The 27507-nt window shown below is 42.0% G+C and overlaps 1 protein-coding gene across 1 annotated transcript in view; it reads left to right on the top strand.

The window, feature by feature from the left end:
* Positions 1 to 26633, top strand: part of SPEN (spen family transcriptional repressor) — a 74087-nt gene extending 47454 nt beyond the window's left edge. Inside the window, exons 5-15 of the mRNA XM_063103752.1 lie at positions 942 to 1142; positions 4566 to 4717; positions 7484 to 7609; positions 7926 to 8039; positions 9485 to 9598; positions 10591 to 10691; positions 14934 to 23109; positions 23698 to 24210; positions 24407 to 24601; positions 24930 to 25088; positions 25493 to 26633. Coding sequence (XP_062959822.1) covers positions 942 to 1142; positions 4566 to 4717; positions 7484 to 7609; positions 7926 to 8039; positions 9485 to 9598; positions 10591 to 10691; positions 14934 to 23109; positions 23698 to 24210; positions 24407 to 24601; positions 24930 to 25088; positions 25493 to 25624 — 9983 coding nt within the window. The 3' untranslated portion in view covers positions 25625 to 26633. The remainder of the gene's footprint in view (positions 1 to 941; positions 1143 to 4565; positions 4718 to 7483; positions 7610 to 7925; positions 8040 to 9484; positions 9599 to 10590; positions 10692 to 14933; positions 23110 to 23697; positions 24211 to 24406; positions 24602 to 24929; positions 25089 to 25492) is intronic.
* Positions 26634 to 27507: the final 874 nt, after the last annotated feature.

Genomic DNA, 27507 nt, shown 5'->3' on the forward strand with positions numbered 1-27507 from the left:
GTCAGTTTAACAAAGACCAAATTAAGTATTTCTTAGCTAAGAGCATTTCAGTGATTGCTTAAATTATTTACTAAAATAGCCTATAAAACTTAACACTAGGTTTGTGATTAGATGTATTGAGACACAAATATTGATAAGCCTTTGTTTTTGTTGATACGCTTTTGTTTTTGTTGATAAGCTCTTTGTCCATTTCTAAATTTAAACTTAGAGATAGATAAAGAGGTAACTTGGCTTGCTTTTTTGTACGTCTTTTATTTTTATAATGAAATAAATTAACACAAGAACCTCAGATGGTATGATACATCTGTAAAAGGTGTTAAAGTTGTTTAACATGTTACATGTTACTTTCCATACAATTTTATCATTGAGATGATACTTAGAAAGCTAGAAATATGGCTTTTCTTCTCAAATCTTTAGAACTTTTGTTTATTTATAAATATATGTATAAAATTTTTATTACAAAAAGTTTTAAACATATGCAAAAGTAGAAGGAATAGCAAAATGAACTCCCGTTATACCATACCCCAGATTAAAAAATTATCAACGTTTTGCCATTCTTGCTTCATCTGTTTCCTTTCTTCTTCTGTTTTTTTGGTTTTTTAAAAAAATATATTTTAAAGTGAATCCCTGATGTCAGTTCATACCAACTTACAGATGTATACTTTTCATATGTATCTATAAAATATAAGGGCATTTTTTTGGATAATGACAATACCATTCTTACCTGACACATAACCAATAATATTATCAAACACCCAGTTTGTTTTCAGAATTGTACACTGATCTCCAAAATATCTTTTTAGGGTTACTTTATTCGAAAAAATAATGTTTTAATGCTGATAAAACTTCAGTCACAAACCAGGCTAAAGATTCAGTGGCTTGCTTATTGAGTTGTAATTAAATTAGAGAAATAAGTAACTTTTTATTGTTTGGGGATTTAGATACAAGCCTTAAAGATGGCCTTTTCCATGAATTTAAGAAATTTGGAAAGGTGACTTCAGTGCAGATACATGGAGCTTCAGAAGAGAGGTATGGTCTGGTATTCTTTCGGCAGCAAGAGGACCAAGAAAAAGCATTGACTGCATCAAAAGGAAAACTTTTCTTTGGCATGCAGATTGAAGTAACAGCATGGATAGGGCCAGGTAAGAGACAAGGAAGCTGAGTTTCAGTTACAAGTTATGTACATCTCATTCATATTCCACTTATGAGCGGGCAGCGTATTTTCCTGAATGGAGACACTATTCTAGCTTTATTTATTGACGTACTTCCAGTGACTTCTATTTTAAAGGGTGGCTATACTTATTGTTCTACTTAATAAAAAACATTGTTTTGGTTAGGAAGGGTGAAGATTTTCCTGTTTCTATAATGGAGAAATGCTGACTTTTAACTGTGAAAGAGCAGGCTTGCTGGTTAGCTCAGTTGGTTAGAGTGGTATTATAACACCAAGGTCAAGGGTTCCAATCCCCATACCAGCTAGCCACACACACACACACAAAAAGGCTCTGAAAGGAAGAGCTTTAGACCCCTGTTGAGTCCAGCCTTCCCAAAAGGATTGAATTGGTTGAGATTGAAAGATAGTTCCTAGGAGAATAGAAAGCAAACTGCTTGTTAATGCTGATTTGAGGGACTGGTTGGACTGGTTTCATTCCCATTATGCCCAGCGCAAATTGCATCTCCCATTCTAGCTGGTATGACTTTGAAAGCTAGTGACAGAGATGAAGCACCAAGCCTTAAAGGTATGATGATTCATTGAGAATTTCAAGTAAACCTTTTTTTTTTTTTTTTTTAGCTTGAACCCACCTGTAATACCTATTGTAAGGTAGACATAGCTTGGGTCAGTGTTTCTCCTGTTTCAGAACCACCTGCAGTGCTTATTTAAAAATTTGGACTCTGACCCTACACCAGCTTACGATTCAGAATTCCCATACTCAAGTTTGGGAACCTTTGATTTAAGGCAACTTGTGAGTAAATTTATAAAGGAATTAAATAGAATTGTTAAAATCACAGTCACCTTGTGAAGGTGAGACAATTGAACTTTAAGACTTTGAGTGGAATTTATATGGTAAACATGCATATTCTTGGAATATTGATTTTATTTGACAATTAAGAGGAAAAATATAATTTCCCTGATAAGAATGTATAAACGTTATTTATATATTAAAACAGGCACAGAGTTGTTAGAGTGAATACTATAAAATGTGCATAATTTTATGATGAAATGCAAGAATTCAAAGGAATGTTATCTTTTCAAAGTAATTATAGATTATGCCTTCATATTCCTTTCTCTACCAAGTTTGAGATTTACTGCCCTAAATTATACTGAGCTAAGAGCAACTCAGGAGTTCTTTTATACATTTGGAACAGGTCATAAGTGCTTGAGGAATAATACTTAGAATGTTGTATAGTCTGCATAAAGTTTTCGCGCCTATCATATTTATTAAGTAATGATCTATTCCAGGGGCGTCCAGTAGGTGACTCCGTGATCTCCAAGTGGTAGGTCTAGCTTGAAATTTACGGTAAAATAACTTTTTACCTGATTATTTAGCAGCCAGGAAATAGTTGGTCTTTAACCACCCACCTGCCAGTGAAGATTTTGAGAAGTTTGGTTGGTTCAAGCATAGGAAAGCTGAAGGTACTTTTCCCAGATGAGACAACATTAAATACCAGTTTAATGGCATATTTGAAACAGTTGAATCTGAGTGTGGAGACTTGGTTACATTTATGCCATGGGATGGTTAAGTCATAAATGTATTGAAATGTGTTGAGCTGATTGCTTAGGTCAAGGACTTTTTTAAAGATCCAAATTCAAGAAACCTAACTTTGCAGATAGACTCCTGGTGGCTTCTAAGATGGTACTGTTTCTTACTCTTGTACATAGCACTAGAATCCCCTAAATATGAAATTACAGGATAAAGGAGTTTTTTCCAGAGTTGTATAGGCATTAAGACGTAGACTGGTCATTAAGTTAAGTAGACTACATGTGGAAAACACTCTTTATTTTTCCTTTGCTAAACTGAATTTCTGATTTTGAAAGTTTACGAAGTTATTTGGTAGAAGTGAAGCCATTACAGATTTTAATGGTTGCTAATCATGCTTTACCCTTCTGATTCTGCCATTCAGAGTACAAGTCTTAGATATATCTGAATTTTTTTTTTTCTGTTTTGAAATATTTCTAAATGTCTGCTCTCTATTACATAGTTTCAGGAAGACCAAGTTGAGTTCAAAATGAGATATACCCCTGTGAGACACACTGTATATATGGAGACAAGTATTATGAGCCCTAGGTGGTTTCTAGGTGTACCTGACTCTGTGAAAGTACATATGCTTTGTTGAAACTGGTAAGATTAAGCTGAGCTATCATTAGAGTCATCAAAGTGGGATGAGGTATATTCTGGCTGAATGCACTCAGCATCTCTGAAGTTGAGTTTTTTAAATACCAGTGTCATTGATATCACCAGTAATGTTCAGTGGCTGGCACGAAACATTTTGTTTCAGTAAAGTTGATTAAATATTAATTTTTTTGGATGGCTTTGTTTTACATTTTTAAAAAAAGATAGAGCATACAGTACTGTACTATAATTGTTATCAACAAAACCTTGAAAGTCCCTGCCCTAAACCAAGCTAATAAAGGAGCTTCGGAAAAAGGCTGTGATTGAATTAGAAATTAAGCCAGGGTTTTTGGTCATAAAAAATAGAAACCTTAAGGATTATTTAGCCTCTTTCTGTTTGTCATTGGGGACCATATAATACCAAAAGAAGATATTTCATAATTGTTGCTTCAATAGTTTTCTTACAGTTATTCTTGTTTCTAAAAATTCTTCATTTAAACAGTGAGGTTATTGTGTTAATTAGGATGACAAATGTGAAATGTTAAATATCTTATAAAATGTTGAGAAGTAAATGAAATTAAACAAAAAATGAAGCTAGACTATCTTCAGCTGAGTTTTTATGTGTATTTCAGAATGTAGTTTTATAATCCACATTGAGAGCCTGCTACATAATTTTGGAACCCAAGATTAGGTTCAAATATGCACTATTTTGGGGCTGGCCCGTGGCTCACTCGGGAGAGTGTGGTGCTGATAACACCAAGGCCACAGGTTCAGATCCTATATAGGGACGGCCGGTTAGCTTACTGGGTGAGCATGGTGCTGACAACACCAAGTCAAGGGTTAAGATCCCCTTACCGGTAATCTTTTAAAAACAAAAAAAAAAACAAATAGTCACTATTTTTGTTGGGGTTTAAAATCTTTCTGGGACAGTGATTATTTTAAAAACAAATCAACTTAGATTGAAATGCAGTTCATTTTTCTATTTTAAAGTTTAAACAAAACATTACTTTGCCCTTAATTTTTTTTTGACAAGTTTCTTTAGCCTTTGTATTCCTCTTTTGCTTTGGAGTTAACAAAGGGCAACTATTTCTAAAGGTGTTTATAACTTTCAGTTTGTGAGTATTCAAGCCCATTATTTCTGAGATTTAGTATTTTAAATGTAGATTTTCCCATGATGTATAAATACACATTAAGACATTCTCTTCTCTTTTTACTCTGTCCCTATGCCATTTACAGAGACAGAAAGTGAAAATGAATTTCGCCCCTTGGATGAAAGAATAGATGAATTTCACCCCAAAGCAACAAGAACTCTCTTTATTGGCAACCTTGAAAAAACCACTACTTACCATGACCTTCGCAACATCTTCCAGCGCTTTGGAGAAATTGTGGTATGTTGCTTTTAAAATAAAAACAACTTTAGATCTTTTTCAGAAAACATAAGGTGTAGTTATGTTTGGAAAGGTGATATTTAATGGTGAAATGTATATTTTTCTCATTACTCTATGTGTTTTTTAAGTCCTGTTAAAAGATAATCTAGGGGGAAAAGAAAAAGATGATCTGGAGAAGCCCATTGGGTACTGTCCTTTATTTGTATGTAATATACATGTGTATTTGTCTACATGTATACATGTAATATACAAGTGTATATAGAAGTTATCTACATGTATACATGTAATATACAAGTGTATTTGTCTATTTTATTTACATTTATATTTTTTCTTTTCTTTTCTTTTTTTCCCCCAGTGGCTGGCCAGTACAAGGATCTGAACTCTTGACCTTGGTGGTGTAACACCATGCTCTAAACAGCTGAGCTAACTGGCCAGTCCTTTTGTCTTATCTATTTTTATCTTTCTTTGTTCATTGGTTTCTGTTTTAATGCCATCTCCAGTCCTGTGGGTTGAAAGGAAAATCTGGATGACATGTTTGTAAAAAAAGAAGCAGCACATTAATGTATGATTATTGTGTGATCAAAATGCACATCAGAAGTACAATAGGGATTATATTAATTAGAATCCCTTTTTATATTATGCAAGTCATTATTAGATTCAGGGATACAAGGATTTTTCTGTTTCCTGTGACTCAAAACTTGAGTCAATTTATAGTGAAAATAGGTTGGTTACAGCTTTATACTCTTGAGGTATATTATTTTGTTCTGTGTTTGAAAAAAACAAGGAGATTATTTCTGTCTTTCCAAGACTCTCTCTTTATTAATAACACTGAAGAAATTGCTCTCCTATATTTAGGCTTTGGAGAGTGAAAAATGTTTTGGGTAGGAACAGCTGTTGTTAATCTTTCAGGAGTATGTGTGTGGGTATCTTCATGTGTCTGTTCATCCATCTATTCATCCTTATTTATATACTATTGCTCTAAGCAAGAGATCCTTGTTTTTTTAATGACATAATCTAGTCTTGTGAATAAAACATTATTTGTGCTCATGGTAGATCTAAACCTCATCTTGTAGGGAGTGGGGGCAAGATATAGAAGTGGTTGGTAGAAAAGAGGGAGAAAACAGAAAAGCTGTATATCTGTTTAGAGAAATAGACCAGCAAAACATTGTTCATCTTTCTTTTTCAGTTATTTTGATATTTTAAGTTCTTTTGGTTTTGTGAGAGTAACATTTATCCTAATTCCAGATCTGTTGCCTACCTAAATGAGTGGCATGGAGTTCACTTACTATCTGGGCTCCAGCTTCTTCTGTCTTTAGATAGTTATCTGTTTAATTCACTGTTTGACATTCATGAGTCTGTGAATTGATAAAATTTTCAGACATAATTTTTTTTTTTTTTGCGGCTGGCTGGCATCAGACATACTTTTATTTGAATATAGCTGCTACCTTAAGTTTCTGTGCAGTGTTAAAATGTGTAGTTGGACACATGGATACATTCTCATCACCAGAATTGCTGAAAATGATTGTTGTGTTTTAAGAGCTATGGTTCTCAATAAGGTGGACATTTCAGTATTCTGTTTGAAAACCATAATCTCATTATGTTAACAATTGCTGGAGTTACTATTTCAAATGACACAAACGTTGGAAAAATGGTCTACTGCTTATTGATAACAGATTATGCTATAGCCAGAAGAACTTATTTAGTGAGTCTGCCCAGCAGTATTCTTTGGAGATCATTTCTCTTAAATGGAGTTATCCTGGAATTTATATTCTACATAATGGTGAAGGTCAGCTCCTGTTTACCATTATTTTGAATGATTTTGAGTATAGATTGCTTTTTTAGGACCCATGGAATAGCTCTTTAAATGCATTTCTCATTTTGCTGTTTCAAGTTTTGATTATTGGCTTATGGCCCCTAAGGAGATTTATATACTCACAATACTTATGCTGTAATACATGACCCTGATCATTATTGTTTAAGCACAGGTTTTGCCATCTAACTGTCTGGTTTCTCTGGATCATTTTCATGTCTAAGCCATGTTTTTTTCAGCACTTCCTACTGCCTGCTGAAGTAGGCAGGACGGAAGTGTCAGGTGGGACTACAGATTTTGACATTGCAAAGAGATAGGGGTGTACGTTTATAGAGTGTTTCCTTAATCCAGGAATGGTGTCGTGGTGCATCTTCACGAAGTAGTTCAGGTATTTATATATCCATTCATTCTGGATATGATAGATTATTACCATATTTCTCAATTACCAGTCTTGGTTCAGTTGGATATACTAATTCGATGAGTCTTTAAATTCAGGATTGCATGTTTTAAATTGCTTTTTGAAAACTTGATTTTTTTATCATTCTTATTCTTTTTAGATATTATGTTTTCAATGGCCTGGCCCTTAATAAGGATTTTAGATACTGCAGAAGGGAATTATTTCTTCGGATTTTATTAAATAAGCTAAGCTACCTTTTCTTTATTGTCATAAATTTCTCTTAACACTGGTATTATAGATTTAAAATTTTGAGATGCAGTGCAGTTGCTTTTCTGCAAAGAAGTTCACATCGGAAGGGTTTCATGGTTTGTGATTATAAATGCTGTGTTGTACAGTTTTTTAAACTAATAATTTACAGTTGTATTAAGATGTATAAACTTAACTAAGAAAATGATTATTGAGAGTGTGACTTTTTTGAGAAATAAACACCCTATATGGACTTGTTTTGTTCTGAATTCTTGTTGGCATATTGCTAAGTGATATTGATGCACTTTTTTAGGATATTGATATTAAGAAAGTAAATGGAGTTCCTCAGTATGCATTCTTGCAATATTGTGATATTGCCAGTGTTTGTAAAGCTATTAAGAAGATGGATGGGGAATACCTTGGAAATAATCGCCTCAAGGTAAATGATGTCTTATAAATTATTGTGCATTATGATTTGCTTTGCTTTTTAATGTCTGAAGATTGCACTAGGACAGTTAGATAAGCATATAAGTGATACACTTCTTTGCATCCTCATCCTGTTATACTATTATCTGAGTACTTGATTAGCTAGGCAGGATTGCTTTTTGGAGATTTCTATTTGATTTTAACCAGATGGTTCCCACTTGAGATGTTGATTTGATAAAATTTCCTAACAGAAGACTACTTTTCTCAGAATTCTGTAGTTGAATTGTAATTGTGACTTTACTAATAGAAATTTCATCTTTTATATTTAGCTGGGTTTTGGAAAAAGCATGCCTACAAACTGTGTATGGTTAGATGGGCTTTCTTCAAACGTGTCGGATCAGTATTTAACACGACATTTCTGCCGATATGGGCCTGTGCTAAAGGTAGGTGGGAGATTTTGGTGTGTGGTTCAACTGACTTCTGACTCCCTTTCCTTGGCATTCTGTCCTTTCAGTCCCAGTTTCTAATGCTGCCTTTTCCTTTTCTTTCATAATGTGAACATTGAAATTCTCTTTGCTAAAATTTGATTTACAAGGGCATTTGCTTATGACACGAGTGAGTATTTTGAAAACCTGTTTTGAGCTGGATAAGACAATTCATTTTGAAACTATTATAGTACAGTTAAATATGAAATAGAATGTTTCTTAGGGACTTTTAAGTTTATGCTTTTAAGTTTCTTAGTAGACTGTCTACTTGTATAATTATTCACATTTACACTAAATATGTAATTAGACTTGATTTTTTAAAAATGATGATGACTTTAAAGGGAAGTTCACACAGAATACTCATCTAACTAGTGTTGGTTATGATGTAACACACCCATGAATGAGGAAAGGGGTCTCCGGACTGGATTCCATTCTATGAAGGTAAAGCTTTAACTCTTTAAAAACATATTTACTCTGGTGGGTATGTTGCATAACTTTGACATTTCTCTAAATGTAGCTTTTGTTTTTTGGAGAAATACATATCTTAAAGATTGCCTGTATAAAAATTCAGCAGCTTTAAGAAAATAGTGCTATTTATAACCAAAAATCACTGAAATTCTTTATTGATTCAGCATTCTTTTTTTTTTTTTTTTTTTTTTAAATTTTTATTTATTTATTTATTTATTTTGTCGTTTTTTCGTGACCGGCACTCAGCCAGTGAGTGCACCGGTCAGTCCTATATGGGATCCGAACCCGCGGCGGGAGCGTCGCCACTCTCCCAGCACAGCACTCTACCAAGTGCGCCACGGGCTCGGCCCGATTCAGCATTCTTTAAATTTTTTTTCTCCCTTTCAAGGGTGTTGATTTTTTTTGTTTGTTTTGGTTTGGTTTTTTTTTTTTTTTTTTTAAAGATGACCGGTATGGGGATCTTAACCCTTGACTTGGTGTTGTCAGCACCACGCTCTCTGAAGTGAGCAAAACGGCCATCCCTACACAGGGATCTGAACCCTTGGCCTTGGTGTTATCAGTACCACACTTTCCCAAGTGAGCCACAGGCTGGCCCTTAGTTTGGTTTTTTGAGCCAAAACTAGAAGAATGCTTTACCATCAGTGCAGTAGTCAGTCAACACAGAAAACAAAGTAAAATACAGAAAAACAAGATAAAGGCATAATATACCTCAAGCCACAATATCCACAATTATGAGCAGTCCCTGCACATTTTATTGTATGTTCACTAAAACGTGCATCATCAGGAAAAGCCTGACAATTTTTCTAGAATAAAGTAAATACAAATATATTTTTCTTGGCAGTATCCTTGTGACTTAGGATTTTGTTGGGACTGACACTAAGTCCAGTGGATGAGGCTCTTATTTGGTTTTTGTTTTGTTTTTTTGTTTTTTACAGGTGGTGTTTGATCGCTTAAAAGGCATGGCCCTGGTTCTCTACAATGAAATTGAATATGCACAAGCAGCTGTAAAAGAGACCAAGGGGAGGAAAATCGGTGGGAATAAAATCAAGGTGTGCATAATGACTTTTAAGAGAAGCAAAAAAAAAATGTATTTAAATCTCATCCCTTTAGTAACTGGCATTTTTAGGTTGCCAGCAAAGGGAGTAGTTTACAGGACATGTATTATGTCTCCAGTTTTTAAGGGGAATATTACAATTTTTATATGCTCAGCTACCTGTAGGCACAGGGTCTTTTAAACCATTAGTCACAGATCCTTCCCTGAAAATTCTCTCATTCAAAGAAGTGCTTCTCAGTGCTCTTGGTACCTCACGCTCACTGTACACTCTCAGTGCAGGCCCGCCCACAGTTACCATGGGTATCTGCACACCCAGGGGTTCGAAGTGTCAGTCCAGCTTCCTGAATGATCCTGTCTTCTTCTTTCCTCTTTTCCTAAAGAGTGGGTAACCATTGAAAGCATGAATTTTTGTCTGGTGTATTTGTTTAAAAACTTGGCATTCGTGGTAGTTTGAAGGAATTTATGCAATTAATAACTCTGATGGCTAGATTGAAGCAGGTATTTTTAAAATAAAATGATAAGATATTGATAGCTGATGAGTATCAAATGCTTTAGTGACTTTAAGGCCCAGCTGTGAGTCAAGTTTAAATGTTCTTTTATATTTTGTTTTATGTTCTAATAGTGGTTCCAGCAAATTTACGCACAACAGAGATTTCAGGATTTAGTTGATGTGATTATTTATTTGCCAACCTAGAATCCTGGTAGGGATTTGTTTCAGCTTTTCATTTTGCTTTTTCCACTCTTGAGGATTGGGCTCTGGAACCTTAAATTATATTATTTTATCAAGATTTATGTAGAATTTGAGAGATTTCAGGTTAACAAAATACAGTTTCAGTTATGGGGACTGTTTTACTTGAGGTAGATTGCTCTTTCCTGAAATTTGTCCAGAAGAGCTGTGTTATAAAGAATTTTCAAGTTTGATAACATGTTCCTTCATTAAAATCTGAACTTGCATCAAACACCTACTATCCTTTTTTTTTTTTTAAGGTGGATTTTGCAAATCGGGAAAGTCAGCTGGCATTTTATCACTGCATGGAGAAATCTGGTCAAGATATCAGAGACTTTTATGAAATGTTAGTAGAAAGAAGGTATGTATTTTAAACCTATCAGTGTACCTTGAATTTTAATACATTATATATAAACTTTAGATGGAATTAAATTTTATTTTTCACTCCTTATGCCACTCCCATTCCCCGAAAAACTCTTCTCTTTTATCATTTCATATGGAAACACAGGTTTATTTTTATGAATCCGTTTCATGTGGCTCATCGGGGTAACCTATCTATATTTCTTACTGAATGCTCCTACAATTTGAAAGAGTTACTGTTTTGCCAGATTATCACTTTATGTACCATTAATTATGAATACAAGTCATCCTGCCTAGCAGTTTTAAACTAAATGTAATAACATACTAGAGTGCATTATAAACTGTTAAATGCCTTACATATGTAGCAGTGTGACAACATTCAGGTTCTTACTTTGCATGTGCTAATACATTTAACTAAAAAGCAAAACACAGCAAATTTCTGAAAGAATATCAAGAGCTTTATTTTAAATTTGTATGTCTTAAATACTTTGTGAATCAATAAGCCAAAGCATATATAAACTGGTAACTTTAGCAATGTGAATGGTAAATCTGATTTCCCCCTAGTTAATCTTTTTCAGTCACGGTAATGAGTATTTGATATTTTTTCTGCTGAATAGACTGACTATATCAAAACTTCCTAACATACTACTACCAGGTTCTTTAATAGATTTTGTTTGAAAAGGGACACTGTCATTCATAGGATCAAGCTGTTTGTCCAGACATGCTTCTGTGATTAAGTTTCCTGGAATGTTACCACTATATCTCCTCCTCTGTACATGTGTGTTAGACAAAAGCCTTTGTATGAAAAATGCCCTTACACACCTAAGTTCAGGTGTGAAAAGGGCTGTTTGACAAGGATGAACTAAGTCCTGATTGTGTTGGCCAGAAACTGGTTGAGTGTGTTCCCTTTCTTTTTTTTTTTTTGTCTTTTTCGTGACCGGTACTCAGCCAGTGAGCGCACCGGCCATTCCTATATAGGATCCGAACCCGCGGCGGGAGCGTTGCTGCACTCCCAGCGCCGCACTCTCCCGAGTGCGCCACGGGCTCGGCCCTGAGTGTGTTCCCTTTCTACTACCTCTTCTTGCCATTTCATTTTTGTTTAAATCATTGAAAGTATATATCTCTTCAAGTCATTTCCTAGTGGAATGTTGTGCAGTACTTACTGAATATTTGGAGGTTTTTAAATGAAAAATGTCCCCCACGGCCAAATTCCCAAAAGATCAAACTTGTAAGGTTTTATGGTTTCTCATTAGTAAATCAGAATCTAAAATGAAAAAGATCAAAAATCAACAAACCTCTAGTTAGAACAGTCTGTCAAGACTGACTTTCTGTTTCATTCTCACGTGTGTGTAAGAGTGAGAGCAGGTGTGAGATTGTGTGTGCACATGCAAGAGAATGTATGTGTCTATTGGGAGAGAAAAACAGTTCTTGATCCTGGCTCCCCATGTAGCGGTTTGGAGTCATTGTTAATGCTATTAAGTGCTTACAGGAATTCTTACCCATGAGTGCATGGAAAGTGTGTTGGGGGCCCTCTTGCACCTAAGACATAAAAAGTCCATTAAAATCCTCTGTGCGTACATTAAATATTTTTAAAAGAACAGTGTCTTGTGAGGGTTGGATAATGTAGTGTGGGTGTTAATTTTTTTATATTACTACTAAAAATTCACTCATTTAGCGATGATCTGGCTCTAGCTTTGTTCTTTAGTTCTTTCTCATGATCATTTATCCCTGTCAGGTGGCATTTATCTCCTAACGTAGGAAGCAGGAGGGTGTGGGACTTCTCTGTGACCCAGATTTGCCTCATCTGGTTTCAGGTGGCAGTGCCTATGGAAACATCCCTTGCAGTAGCACTTGAGGATCTTTGCTTTTTCCATGGAGTGGAAAGAAGTCACCCCACTGAATAATTGATGCGCGAATGAAAAAAAGGGCTTTACCTCTAATGATAAGGAATGTTTAGGAATGCAAATAACTGTTTGCATAGGGTGCTGTCCCATTTTATGGAGGGAACTGAAGATCAGATGACTTTTATTGTCACAGGTTACTAAGTGGTTGGGCTGGGGATAAACCAAGGGTTCCTACATGCTAGTGCATTGAGCTTTACACTTTAGCAAAGGGATTCTCAAGATGAATTTGCAGGGTCACATTATGATTTAGATGATTTTTCCATCTACTTATGGCAGTTTGGATATTGTGCAGTTATGTAAACAGAGTTCTCTCCAAACCTGACTTTTTGTAGTTTCTCAGTGTCCCGGCACATACCCCTGCCATGGTCCAAGTGCTCAGCTGTGTTGTCCCCTGTGTAAGTTGTTGAGTTCCTTGAGAGCAGAATGGATTGCTCATTTCTTTTTGTGATAGGGCCCAGCAAAATAAGTATTTATTAAACTGAACTGTGCTCCAGCACAAATGTTTACACATACACCTCTGACTTCTACAACATTTTTCATATGTTTGAATATAGTTTTAGTTTGCTTGGTTTTAAAAATATCTGCATGTTGTGCTTTTAAAATATGACTCAGGCCTACTATTAATATGAGCAAGAAACTAGTGACCATTCTAGGTGTGTTATTCACTTTATAATATTAGAAAACATATAATATATTCACAGGAAAATGATACCTCGTTGCAGTATGTATTTATGGTGGTAATGTTAAACTAACCTAATTTTATGCCTAGTAACATTTATTTACAAAATGGCTGGTCGGTATTTAGGCGAAGAATCTGATATCTATGGAGCTGCTGAAGGATCATCTTGAATCCATTTAAACCAAATATGATAGATCAGTTTTGTATAAATACATGTAATGTGTTATTGATGCTTCCAGTGTTTGCATGTTCAGTCTAGATGCTTCATTTGCTGTTCAGAGAGGTTAGAATATCACCTAGTGGCAGCTTTGACATATTTTTCTAAAGTTCATTCTTTCAACAAATGAGCCAAGCACTGTTATAAAAGCTAGAGAAATTCTGGCCAAGATGACAAAACCTGTGCCTTTAGGGGGCCTAAGTTCTAGTTTCGTCGTGTTTCTTTTGGTGAGCTGCTAATGGCAATACTGTCTAGAATGAGCAAGCCCTACCTACGTGAGAGAATAACAGTTTTTGAGAATGAACGATAATGAAGGAATTGATTGGCCCTGATACAGATGTATTTAATTTTGTATGACATATGTGTTCTTTTGTGTAAGTTTAATTCTATTTTGAATGCATTGGTGAGGTCATTGGGAAAAAACCCATGGCAAGTTTCTTTACAATTGAGGAGTCCTCCCATAGTGCTTGTAGCTGTCCCTGATTTGTTAGTTAACAGTTTGGGGAAAGTGACATTTACTGAGGGTCAAGTATGTGTTTAGAATTATGCTACGAAGGTTTTTACATATGTTAATCTTCTTAAGAATCTAATAAGGAAAAGGTGTTATCATTTTACAAGTGAGGAGATTGAGCTTAGAGAGCTGAAGTAGTCCCCCAAATATTTTTTTAAATTGTGAATTGAGATAGAGGTGTTATCAATATCATATAGGTCACATAGTTGGAAAGATTTTAATTAAAATATCCATTTTTCCAAACAGTGCATATTATCCATTATTTCCCAAGTTTTGTGGTAAGAATATCTTTTGGTAGAAAAATAATTATGAAAGACTTAGAAATGTGGGGATGTGATATCATTTAATAACTAGTGTCTGTCACTATACCTGAGTTACCAAAAGAATAAGAAAAAGGGCTGAACCCACTACAAAGAAACATAATGCAAGTTACATATGTGATTTTAAATTTTCTAGTAGCTGTGTTAAACAGTAAGAAGAAAATGTGAAATTAATTTTATTCTACTCAATATGTCTAAAATATTGTTTCAGCATATATAATCAGTCTAAATAAATTATTGAGTGTTTTTTTTGGTGGCTGGCTGATTCGGGTATCCAAACCGTTGCCCTTGGTGTTATAAGGTTGTGCTCTAACCAGCTAAGCTGACCAGCCAGCTGAGGGTTTTTTTTCTGTTTTGTTTTTTTTTAAACAATTCTACAAAATCTGAATTTTATACTCCCATATCAATTTGGACTAGCCAAATTTCAAGTGCTCAGTAGCTACACCTGAGTGGTGGTTTTATTGGACAGCAAACTACAATTTAATCATTTAACAAATGATTAATGTTAGAGATTTTTAGAAACAGGATTTTCTGATCTCATACCTATATGATCTAATGCATAAGCGATGAGGAAACAAAAGAACTAATATAATGTTTTTTATTTTTTGGCAGAGAGGAACGAAGGGGATCCTATGACTATAACCAGGATCGTACATATTATGAGAATGTTCGTACTCCAGGCACATATCCTGAGGATTCCAGACGGGACTATCCAGCTCGAGGGAGAGAATTTTACTCAGAATGGGAAACTTACCAAGGAGACTACTATGAATCACGATATTATGATGATCCTCGAGAATACAGGGATTATAGGAATGATCCTTATGAACAGGATATTCGGGAATACAGTTATAGGCAAAGGGAACGAGAAAGAGAACGTGAAAGATTTGAGTCTGACCGGGACAGAGACCATGAGAGGAGGCCAGTTGAACGAAGTCAGAGTCCAGTTCACTTGCGGCGTCCACAGAGTCCTGGAGCATCTCCCTCCCAGTCAGAGAGGTTGCCAAGTGATTCTGAGAGGAGGCTTTACAGCCGGTCCTCAGACCGGAGTGGCAGCTGTAGCTCCCTCTCCCCTCCAAGGTATGAAAAGCTTGACAGATCTCGTTTGGAGCGCTATACAAAAAATGAAAAGACAGATAAAGAACGAACTTTCGATCCTGACAGAATGGAGAGAGACAGACGCTTAATACGGAAGGAAAAAGTGGAAAAGGACAAAACTGACAAGCAGAAACGAAAAGGAAAAGTTCATTCCCCTAGTTCTCAATCTTCAGAAACAGACCAAGAAAATGAGAGAGAACAGAGTCCTGAAAAACCAAGGAGTTCTAATAAACTGAGCAGAGAGAAAGCTGACAAAGAAGGAATAGCAAAAAACCGCCTAGAACTCATGCCTTGTGTGGTTTTGACTCGAGTGAAAGAAAAAGAGGGAAAGGTTATAGACCACACTCCTATGGAAAAGCTGAAAGCCAAGCTTGATAATGACACTGTCAAGTCTTCTGCCCTGGATCAGAAACTTCAGGTCTCTCACGGTGAGCCTGCAAAATCTGACTTGTCTAAACCGGAATCTGTTAGAGTGAAAGTGACAAAGGAAAAGGGACTTTCAAGCCACATTGAAGTGGTAGATAAGGAAGGCAAGCTTAAGCCCAGAAAGCACCTGAAACCAGAGCAGACTGCTGACGGGGTAAATGCTGTGGATCTGGAGAAGCTGGAAGCAAGGAAAAGGCGTTTTGCAGATTCCAATTTGAAAGTAGAAAGGCAAAAATCAGAAGTCAAGAAAAGCAGTCCAGAGATGGAGGATGCTCGGGGGCTTTTAAAAAAGCAGCCTGAGGTGTCATCTAGAGATGTCATTCTGCTGAGGGAAGGAGAGCCCGAAAGAAAGCCTGTGAGGAAAGAAATTCTTAAAAGAGAAGCTAAAAAAATCAAACTGGACAGACTTAATACTGTTCCCAGCCCCAAAGACTGTCAAGAGCTTGCCAGTATTTCTGGTGGGTCTGGCTCAAGGCCCAGCTCAGACCTACAAGCAAGACTAGGAGAACCAGCAGGTGAGTCTGTGGAAAACCAAGAAATCCAATCCAAAAAGCCCATTCCCTCAAAACCACAACTTAAACAGCTGCAGCTATTAGATGATCAAGGATCAGAAAGAGAGGATATTAGGAAAAACTGTTGCAGTCTTCGTGGTGAAACACCTGAACGTAAGTCAGGACAAGAGAAACCACATTCAGTAAATACTGAAGAAAAAATTGGCATTGACATTGATTACACGCAGAGTTACCGAAAACAAATGGAGCAGAGTCGTAGAAAACAGCAGATGGAGATGGAAATAGCCAAGTCTGAGAAATTTGGCAGTCCTAAAAAAGATGTAGATGAATATGAAAGAAGGAGCCTTGTTCACGAGGTAGGCAAACCCCCTCAAGATGTCACCGATGATTCGCCTCCCAGCAAAAAGAAAAGGATGGATCATGTAGATTTTGATATCTGCACCAAGAGAGAGAGGAATTACAGAAGTTCACGCCAGATCAGTGAAGATTCTGAAAGGACTGGTTGTTCTCCCAGTATTCGTCTTGGTTCCTTCCATGAAGATGACGATCCCATAGGCTCCCCTCGGTTACTGTCAGTAAAAGGATCTCCTAAAGGAGACGAAAAAGGTCTTCCCTATTCTAATATAACAGTCAGAGAAGAGTCCTTAAAATTTAATCCTTATGATTCTAGCAGGAGAGAACAGATGGCAGACATGGCCAAAATAAAGCTGTCTGTCTTGAATTCTGAAGATGAATTAAATCGTTGGGACTCTCAAATGAAACAAGATGCCAGCAGATTTGATGTGAGTTTCCCAAACAGTATAATTAAGAGAGACAGCCTTCGAAAGAGGTCTGTACGAGATCTGGAACCTGGCGAGGTGCCTTCTGATTCTGACGAAGATGGTGACCATAAATCCCACTCACCCAGGGCCTCTGCATTATATGAAAGTTCTCGATTATCTTTTTTATTGAGGGACAGAGAAGACAAACTACGTGAGCGAGATGAAAGACTTTCTAGTTCTTTAGAAAGGAACAAATTTTATTCTTTTGCATTGGATAAGACAATCACACCAGACACTAAAGCTTTGCTTGAAAGAGCTAAATCCCTCTCTTCATCTCGGGAAGAAAATTGGTCTTTTCTTGATTGGGACTCCCGATTTGCTAATTTTCGAAACAACAAAGATAAAGAAAAGGTTGACTCTGCTCCAAGACCTATTCCATCCTGGTACATGAAAAAGAAGAAAATTAGGACTGATTCAGAAGGGAAGATGGATGATAAAAAAGATGATCATAAAGAAGAAGAGCAGGAAAGGCAAGAATTATTTGCTTCTCGTTTTTTACACAGCTCAATCTTTGAACAAGATTCCAAGCGATTGCAGCATCTAGAGAGAAAAGATGAAGAATCTGACTTCATTTCTGGCAGATTATATGGAAGGCAAACATCTGATGGAGCAAACAGCACAGCTGATTTAATTCAAGAGCCAGTAGTCCTATTCCATAGCAGATTTATGGAGCTCACACGCATGCAACAGAAAGAAAAAGAAAAAGACCAAAAACCCAAAGAGGCTGAGAAACAGGAAGATACAGAGAATCATCCCAAGACCCCAGACTCTGCTACTGAGAATAAAGAGTCAGAAATGAAAACTGCATCTTCAGTTGGGCCTTCTAGTGTCACAGTTGTGACTCCAGAATCAGCATCGTCAGCACTAGAGAAGATGACTAGTGAGAAACCAGTAGAGGTGCCTTCAGTACCAGAAGAAAAGTCTGTAGAGCCAACCTCCACATCAGAAGAAGCAAAACCTGTGTCTGACCTGTGTACTCTCCCTGTGGAACAACCTGAACAAGCAGACTTGTCCCCAGGAGTGGACACCAATAAAGATGCTGCTGTGACTCCTTCAGTGTCTGAAGAAAGTTCCTCAGTTGACCAGCAGCCTCATCTGGACGCCAAGCCTCCAACTCCTGGGGCCTCATTTTCCCAGGTACAGAGTAATGTAGATCCAGAACCTGACAGTTCCCAGCCACCTTCAAAACCGACTCAGAAGTGTGAGGAAGCCAATGAACCCAAAGCAGAAAAGCCTGACTCAGCTCCTAACGTTGAGCCTGATGCAAATGAAAAAGCTGAAGTTGTTCCTGAAGTTCAGCCTCAAGCTTCTGAAAACTCAGAGGCTGATCCTCCAGTTGCTGCAAAAGATAAAAAGCCAAACAAAAGTAAGCGTTCCAAGACCCCAGTTCAGGCAGCTGCAGTAAGTATTGTGGAGAAGCCTGTCACAAGGAAGAGTGAGAGAATAGACCGGGAAAAGCTGAAGAGGTCCAGTTCCCCTCGGGGAGAAGCACAGAAGCTTTTAGAGTTGAAGATGGAGGCGGAGAAGATTACAAGGACTGCGTCTAAAAACTCAGCTGGGGACACTGAACACCCTGAACCAAGTTTGCCTCTCAGCCGAACAAGGCGCCGGAACGTGAGGAGTGTTTATGCAACCATGGGCGACCATGAAAGCCGCTCTCCAGTCAAAGAGCCTGTCGAGCAACCACGAGTGACCAGGAAGAGACTGGAGCGAGAGCTTCAGGAGGCTGTGGCAGTTCCCACCACCCCCAGGAGGGGAAGGCCTCCGAAAACACGCCGTCGAGCTGATGAGGAAGACGAGAACGAGGCCAGAGAACCTGCAGAAACACTCAAGCCAGCGGAGGGATGGAGATCCCCTCGATCGCAGAAGTCGGCAGCTGCTGGTGGCCCCCACGGGAAAAGAGGGAAAAATGAACCAAAAGTTGATGCTGAACGTCCATCAGTGGAGGCTGCCACTGAGGGTCCCCAAATAAATGTGAAAGAAAATACAAAACCCAAGGCCGATAAAGAAGCAGCAGCAGGTGAGCAGAAATGCGATAGAAGAGAAACCAGCACAGACAAAAACTCCCCTGGAACTCCCCCTGCTGAAGCAGTGGACAAGAAACCAACACCTGAAAAAAACTCCAAATCAAAGAGAGGAAGATCTCGAAACTCTAGGTCAGCAGTGGACAAATCTGCAAGTCTGAAAACTGTGGATGCTACTGTCAGTTCTGGTGTGGCTGTGGGGGATGTGGAGCAGGCAGGGGAGAGGGAAGCTGGGCTTGTGGCAGTTTCCCCCGAGAAAAACGAGAGTCCCCAGAAGGAGGGTAGTTCATCATCCCAGTTGGAAAATGATCCAGTTGATCCAGACAAGGAACCAGAGAAGGAAGAGATGTCTGCCTCTAAGCTGTCCCCTGAAGCCACTCAATTAGCCAAGCAGATGGAGCTGGAACAGGCCGTGGAGAACATCGCGAAGCTCACTGAGACCTCTGCCTCTGCAGCTTTCAAGGCGGCAGGCACAGATGCACCAGAGGGCGTTGCCACAGAGGACAGGGACAAGCCTGCACACCAAGCAAGTGAGACAGAGCTGGCTGCGGCCATTGGCTCCATCATCAATGACATTTCTGGGGAGCCAGAAAACTTCCCAGCACCTCCACCTTATCCTACAGAATCTCAGACAGACCTACAGCCCCATGCACAAGAGCTGCAGCCTCCTGAGGAAGGAATGGAGCCCGAGACCAATGAGGCTGTGTCTGGCATCTTGGAGACTGATGCTGCTACAGAATCTTCTGGGCCACCAGTCAGTGCCCCTGACTCCTCAACAGGACCAGCAGATACCAAGGAAGCCAGAGGGAATAGCAGTGAAATCTCCCACCCAGTGCAAGAAGCCAAAGGGTCAAAAGAAGCCGAAGTTGTTCTTGTTCGGAAAGACAAAGGGCGCCAGAAGACAACCCGATCACGGCGCAAACGGAATATCAACAAGAGAGTGGGGGCTGCTGCAGAGACCCACGTCTCCGAATCTGACCAAGCTCAAAGCAAGAGTCCTGCTGCCAATGAGGGGATGACAGCACAACTCCCAGAAACTCCACAGGAAGAAAAACAGAGTGAAAAGCCCCATTCCACTCCTCCTCAGTCATGTGCTTCTGACTCAAGCAAGACCCCCTCCATGGAGAATTTGTCCCAAGAAAGGACTGTTGAAGAAAAAACTCCAACCAAAGTGTCTGTGTTCCCAGACTTTCCCTCTCCTCCTCAGCCAACACCAGTGGACGATGAGCCTCAAGCCAGGTTCAAGGTGCATTCAATCATTGAAAGTGATCCGGTGACCCCACCCAGCGACTCCAGCATACCCACACCCACACTTCCTTCTGTAACTGCAGCAAAGCTCCCACCCCCTGTCACCTCTGGGGGGATCCCACACCAGAGCCCCCCTGCTAAGGTAACAGAATGGATCACAAGGCAGGAGGAGCCGCGGGCTCAGTCCACTCCGTCTCCAGCTCTTCCCCCAGACACAAAGGCCTCTGACATCAACACCAGCTCCAGTACACTGAGGAAGATCCTCATGGACCCCAAATATGTCTCTGCCACAGGCATCACTTCCACAAGTGTCACCACAGCCATTGCAGAGCCTGTCAGTGCTGCCCCTTGCCTGCAGGAAGCACCACCTCCTCCAGTTGAATCTAAAAAGCCTGTTTTAGAAGAAAAAGCAGCAACTCTAATAACAAACACTTCTGACACACAGGCCTCAGAGGTTCCAGTAGCCACCGACAAAGAAAAGGTGGCCCCAGTCATTGCTCCCAAAATTACTTCTGTTATTAGCCGGATGCCTGTCAGCATTGATTTGGAGAATTCTCAAAAGATCACCCTGGCAAAACCAGCTCCTCAAACCCTGACCGGCCTTGTGAGTGCCCTCACTGGCCTGGTGAATGTCTCCCTGGTCCCAGTGAATGCCCTGAAAGGCCCTGTGAAGGGCTCAGTGGCCACACTGAAAGGTTTGGTGAGCACCCCTGCTGGGTCCGTGAATGTCCTGAAGGGGCCTGTGAATGTTCTCACGGGGCCAGTGAATGTTCTCACCACGCCAGTGAATGCCACAGTGGGCACAGTGAACGCTGCAGCAGGCATGGTGAATGCAGCCACGGGTGCAGTGAATGCCGCCACGGGAGCAGTGAATGCTGCCACGGGAGCAGTGACAGTTGCAGCAGGGGCAGTGACTGTTGCATCTGGTGGTGTGACTGCCACGACAGGCACAGTGACTATGGCAGGTGCAGTGATTGCACCTTCAGCCAAATGCAAACAGAGATCGAGCACTAACGAAAACAGTCGGTTCCACCCTGGGTCTATGTCTGTGATTGACGATCGTCCAGCAGACACAAGCTCTGGTGCAGGGCTGCGTGTGAACACTTCAGAAGGGGTCGTGCTCCTGAGCTATTCTGGGCAGAAGACTGAAGGCCCACAGAGGATCAGTGCCAAGATTAGCCAGATCCCGCCGGCGAGTGCAATGGACATTGAATTTCAGCAGTCGGTGTCCAAGTCCCAGGTCAAACCTGATTCTGTCACACCATCACAGCCTCTGCCCAAAGGTCCTCAGGCCCCTTCAGGCTATGCAAACGTGGCCACCCATTCTACTCTGGTACTGACTGCCCAGACGTATAATGCATCTCCTGTGATTTCATCTGTTAAGGCCGATCGTCCATCCTTGGAGAAGCCCGAGCCCATTCACCTCTCTGTGTCCACACCTGTCACTCAGGGTGGCACAGTGAAGGTTCTCACCCAGGGCATAAACACACCCCCAGTGCTGGTTCACAACCAGCTGGTCCTCACCCCAAGCATAGTCACCACTAATAAAAAGCTCGCTGATCCTGTCACCCTCAAAATAGAGACCAAGGTCCTGCAGCCAGCTAACCTTGGGTCCACTCTCACGCCTCACCACCCTCCTGCTCTGCCCAGCAAACTGCCTGCAGAAGTGAACCATGTCAGCTCGGGGCCCAGCACCCCAACAGATCGAACTGCCTCCCACTTGGCAGCCACAAAACCAGACGCACATTCCACTCGACCTAGTGGGCCTGTACCATCGCCATTCCCGAGGGCGTGCCACCCCAGCAGCACCACATCCACAGCTCTTTCTACCAATGCCACCGTCATGCTGGCTGCAGGCATCCCAGTGCCTCAGTTTATCTCCAGCATACACCCAGAGCAGTCAGTCATCATGCCACCTCATAGCATCACTCAGACTGTGTCTCTCAGCCACTTGTCCCAGGGCGAGGTGAGGATGAACACACCCACACTGCCCAGCATCACCTACAGCATCCGACCAGAGACACTGCACACTCCTCGGGCCCCCCTGCAGCCCCAGCAGATAGAGGCCAGGGCCCCACAGCATGCTGGAACACCCCAGCCAGCCGCAGCTGGGGTGCCTGCTCTGGCCTCCCAGCACCCTCCTGAGGAGGAAGTGCATTATCACCTCCCTGTTGCTCGGGCCGCAGCCCCTGTGCAGTCAGAGGTGCTGGTCATGCAGTCTGAGTACCGGTTACACCCATACACTGTGCCCCGGGACGTGAGGATTATGGTGCACCCACATGTGACGGCAGTCAGCGAGCAGCCCAGGGCAGCAGATGGGGTGGTGAAAGTGCCGCCAGCCAGCAAGGCCCCTCAGCAGCCAGGGAAAGAAGCTGCCAAGATGTCAGATGCTAAAGCTGCTCCTGCTCCTGCCCCTGCCCCTCACAGTGAGGCCCGCATCCTCACAGTCACACCCAGCAACCAGCTCCAGGGTCTGCCTCTGACCCCCCCGGTGGTGGTGACTCACGGGGTACAGATTGTGCACTCTAGTGGGGAGCTGTTTCAAGAGTACAGATATGGTGACATTCGCACCTACCATGCCCCGGCTCAGCTCACACACACACAGTTTCCTGCTGCTTCCTCAGTTGGCCTGCCTTCCCGGACCAAGACTCCTGCTCAGGTGAGAAAGCCGGGGGTCTCGGCAAGCTGTTGGCCCTGAGCTTGGGGGCCTCGGAGGGCTTTGGAGCAAAGATGTGTTAAGAGATCAGCCTCAGGGCTGGCTGCTTAGCTCAGTTGGTTAGAGTGGATTCTGATAACACCAAGGGCAAGGGTTCGGATCCCCATACTGGCCAGCCGCCAAAAAAAAGAAATCAGCCTCTTGAGTCAAGGTAGCAGTTGAGGTACAAGGGAACTGGTCAGATCCTCCCTAAAGCATGTTGGCCTTTTTGTGGATTTAAAGAGCTTCCTAAATTTAGGGAGAAAAGGGTCAGATCACGTCAGGAGAGCTCCAGATATGAGGCAGGAGCTCTCCATGGAAATTGTGGGAGTTGTGGTTCTTTCTACAGGGGTGAGGAGGGAGGTAACAGGTCACCTCTTCTTACCCACATCCCCAAGAGCAGCACCACTGGAGCTGAGCAGAGCGAGCGTGACTTACAGGAGATACCCCACATCTGACCCTTTCCCTGTGGTGCACCAGCTCATTTATTGGGGACGGGCTTGTTCACAACAGACTCTGACTCTGTTCTTCTGCCTTCCTTCCCAACTCCAGGGCCCTCCTCCTGAAGGTGAGCCCTTGCAGTCCACTCAGCCCTCACAGTCTACACAGCCTGCCCAGCCTGTGCAGTCCACACAGCCTGCCCAGCCTGTGCCACCCTGCCAGCCCTCCCAACTCAGCCAGCCCAGCCAGTCCCCAAGCAGCAAGATGCCTCAAGTCTCCCAGGAGGCAAAGGGGACCCAGACAGGAGGAGTAGAGCAGCCTCGCCTCCCAACTGTACCTGCAAACAGGCCCCCTGAGACTCACGCACAAGTGCAAAGGGTGCAAGTGGAAACAGGCCAGACTTCCTACCCCTCCCCTGTGTCTGTCTCCATGAAGCCTGACCTCCCAGCCCCTCTTCCCACTCAGGCTGCCCCAAAGCAGCCGTTGTTTGTCCCCTCAACCTCAGGCCCTAGCACCCCACCAGGACTGGCTCTGCTGCACACTGAAGCCCAGCCAACCCCTAAACAGGATTCCTCTCCACACTTGACTTCTCAGAGACCTGTGGATATGGTTCAACTTCTGAAGGTAAGCATGGGCAGGGGCCACCCCAAATGTCCCCCAAATTTCCTGCTATGTTAAATGTCCCCAAATTTTGTCCTATGTTAAATGTCCCAAGATTCCCCAGTTGATTTCGCCCAGCAAGCTGCTGCCTACGGCCATGTCCAGCATGGCTCAGCTCTCCAGCTGGGAGCTCACTTCCCATTTGTTTCCCCATAAGCAGAAGTACCCCATCGTGTGGCAGGGCCTCCTGGCCCTCAAGAATGACACAGCTGCTGTGCAGCTCCACTTTGTCTCTGGCAACAATGTCCTGGCACATCGGTCCCTGCCCCTGTCTGAAGGAGGCCCCCCACTGAGGATTGCCCAGAGGATGCGGCTGGAGGCCTCACAGCTGGAAGGGGTTGCCCGAAGGATGACGGTAAGACCCTTGGGCCCCAGGTGAGCAGCTGCCCCACCCATGGGGAAGAAAGTTGTAGGGATCCCCTGCCAGCCTGTCTCCCTGGTGTGTCATGGGACACAGTGATGGTATTCTTGAAGTTGTACAATGAAAGGCATGTTCTTTTCTACTTGGGGGTATAAACTGCCTTTAGACCCAGAAACAAGGCTTTTTAAATTCAACAAATATTAGGGTAGACTTTAAAGTCTTCTCAGAAGTGGGGGTTTTGTGGAATAATACCCTAGGCTGGACATGGGCTGGTTTTGGCTAGGAAAGCCCTGGTCACTGACAGCTGGCCTCTGTGCCCCAGGTGGAGACAGATTACTGTCTGCTGCTGGCTCTGCCCTGTGGCCGTGACCAAGAGGATGTCGTGAGCCAGACCGAGTCCCTCAAGGCTGCCTTCATCACTTACCTGCAGGCCAAGCAGGCAGCAGGGATCATCAACGTTCCCAACCCTGGCTCCAATCAGGTGGGTCTGGTGTCCTTCTGCATGTGCGTGCACAGGTGGGGCTGGGCTAGGGCGGGTGGTCTGACTACTCTGGTGGCAGGGATTACCAGTGCCAACCAGAGTAGTCCACGAGTTTTCAGAGGAGGTGGGGAAAAGGGTGTTCTGGGTACAGGAGGGGCTGCCATTGCCCATCCTGGACAGATTGAGGGTAGCAGAGGCTTTTCTCGAGCTTCATTCACGTTAATGGTTTTCTGACACCTGTTTTCTCCTGGCGGACATAGTCACGGAGATGCTAGCTGGCTGGGAAACTGACCTAGCCTGGCCCTCTGTGTTGTGCCTCTTCAGGGCCTCCAGTTGGAAATGTAGTTTGTGGGGGTGGTGAAGACAGAGGGTTCTACTTTCTTTCTTCTCTCGTCCTTCTCCAGCCCGCCTATGTGCTGCAGATCTTCCCACCCTGTGAATTCTCTGAGAGTCATCTGTCTCGTCTGGCCCCTGATCTCCTTGCCAGCATCTCCAACATTTCTCCCCACCTCATGATTGTCATTGCCTCTGTGTGAGCCACTGCATGGTCACACCCTCGGTGTATTTTCCCGAGGTTCTGCAGCAAAAAAACAACAGGACAACCCAGCCAAGCAGAGGAAGAAGCTGCCAAAGGGGACAGGCTCCACTGCCAGACAGCCAGCCTCCCTCCTGCCCGCTTGACACAGTCAGACCGACCTCCTCTAGGCAGTGGTGCTGCTACCTTGTATGTTTACATGACGCTTTAGCCCAAGGACAGACCACCACCAATGGACTCGCAGACACCTTGGGGCTGGGTTTCTTTCTCCTCTTTTGGAGAAAAGGAACAGGGCCGTGGAATTAATTTGTTTTTGTTTTTGTTTTTAAGAAACAAGAAAACAGAACTGCCTTTGCACTAAATTAGTGACTTGGACTTTTGCACAGTGAAAACAGGCTGTGACACTCTGGATGTCTTGGTGTATGCGAACACATACTGCAGACTTTAATGCAGGACTTCGAACTTCTGTGGAAACCTTGGGGTCAAGGAACATTTCATTGGGTTTTTTGGTCACCCCCCTCTTCCCCTCGCTCATTTGGATGTGTCACCTTTCTTAATTCTCCTGCTGCCACCATCTGATTCACCGGAATGTACAGTTTACAGTCAAAAAAGCAAACAGGATTTTCTTTCTTGGTGGGATATGCAGAACTTGGGACGTGTGTATATATAAATATATAATATATATATAAATATATATAATACTGACTTAAAATCAAATTCCCCCGACATACGTTTTTTTTAATCTGTGCCAAAAATGTGTTTTCAGAGAAAATCTTATTTTCATACTCAGACTTTGTATTGTCACTCATTTGTATAAGTGCACTTCGTCACAGCACGGGCCCTCCTGCGACGTGGAAGTGTCACACAGCACCTGTACAAAAAGACTGGCTAATCCCTTCTTCTATTACCTTGACCTCTTCCTGCAACTTCCTAACACTTATTAATTTATGAAACTTTTTCTCAGCGCAGTTTTGTTTTGTGTGTCCATTGGATTACAAACTTTATTAAAAAATACAAAACACATCATGTGTGAATGTGATTGTCACTTGGGTGGGAGGGCCGAGGGTCCTTGGCTTAAGGGTACAGCTAGGCCTCATCCCACTTGTGCTTCCCCCTCCCCCAGGTGTGAACGGGGGACAGTTTCCTTTCTGATACCTAATCCTCCCCAGGGATCATTTTATCTTGCGCAAGAGATTTTTGTCACAGATGCTAAACTTTAATCATTTTTCAATGTTGTGGTGTAAATATTTGTGAAACTTCAACCTGATTGGTTCTTAGGTAATGTGGAAGGCACTTCAGATTTTGGTACGGAATACAACTACCCTCCAAACTCAGAAACATCTAAAGCAGGTTTTGGTTTCTTGTTTCTTGCCCCTTCCCTTCCATGGGACAGTGCAGGCTCCTGCAGAGGTAGTGGGTGTAGCCTGACTTGATGGTCCTCCTTGGGGCTCGCTTAATCCTGCACCTGCCTCTGGACAGGAGGATGGGAGGGGGTGGGCCAGGCTTCCTCTGCAGATGGATTTGGAATTGTGGTGGGGACAGGGACATGGGGACTGCAAAGTTGGTGGTCTCACTTGCAATATCAATGAGGCTCCTAAAACTAACATACTTTTGGTGTAAGATGCTATCTTCTCTGAGTGAGGGATCACGGCTGCTGGGGGTGAACTGTGGAAAAGGGACAGAGATGGCACCTTCTAGCTCCCTGCTGATTGACAGGAGTAAAAAGGCTGCACCACTGGCCCCTCTGTGCTGTGTTCCCACCTCCCCACCAAAGCCATCGGCTATTAATTCCATAGACTGCACTGATTCAGAGCAAGTGAATGTTCCCAAAAGATGGCACTGGCTTGTCTGCAGTCCTCAGGTCAGGGTGACTGGTGATGCAAG

Source organism: Cynocephalus volans, chromosome 8, assembly GCF_027409185.1.
Source record: "Cynocephalus volans isolate mCynVol1 chromosome 8, mCynVol1.pri, whole genome shotgun sequence".
Classification (NCBI taxonomy): domain Eukaryota; kingdom Metazoa; phylum Chordata; class Mammalia; order Dermoptera; family Cynocephalidae; genus Cynocephalus; species Cynocephalus volans.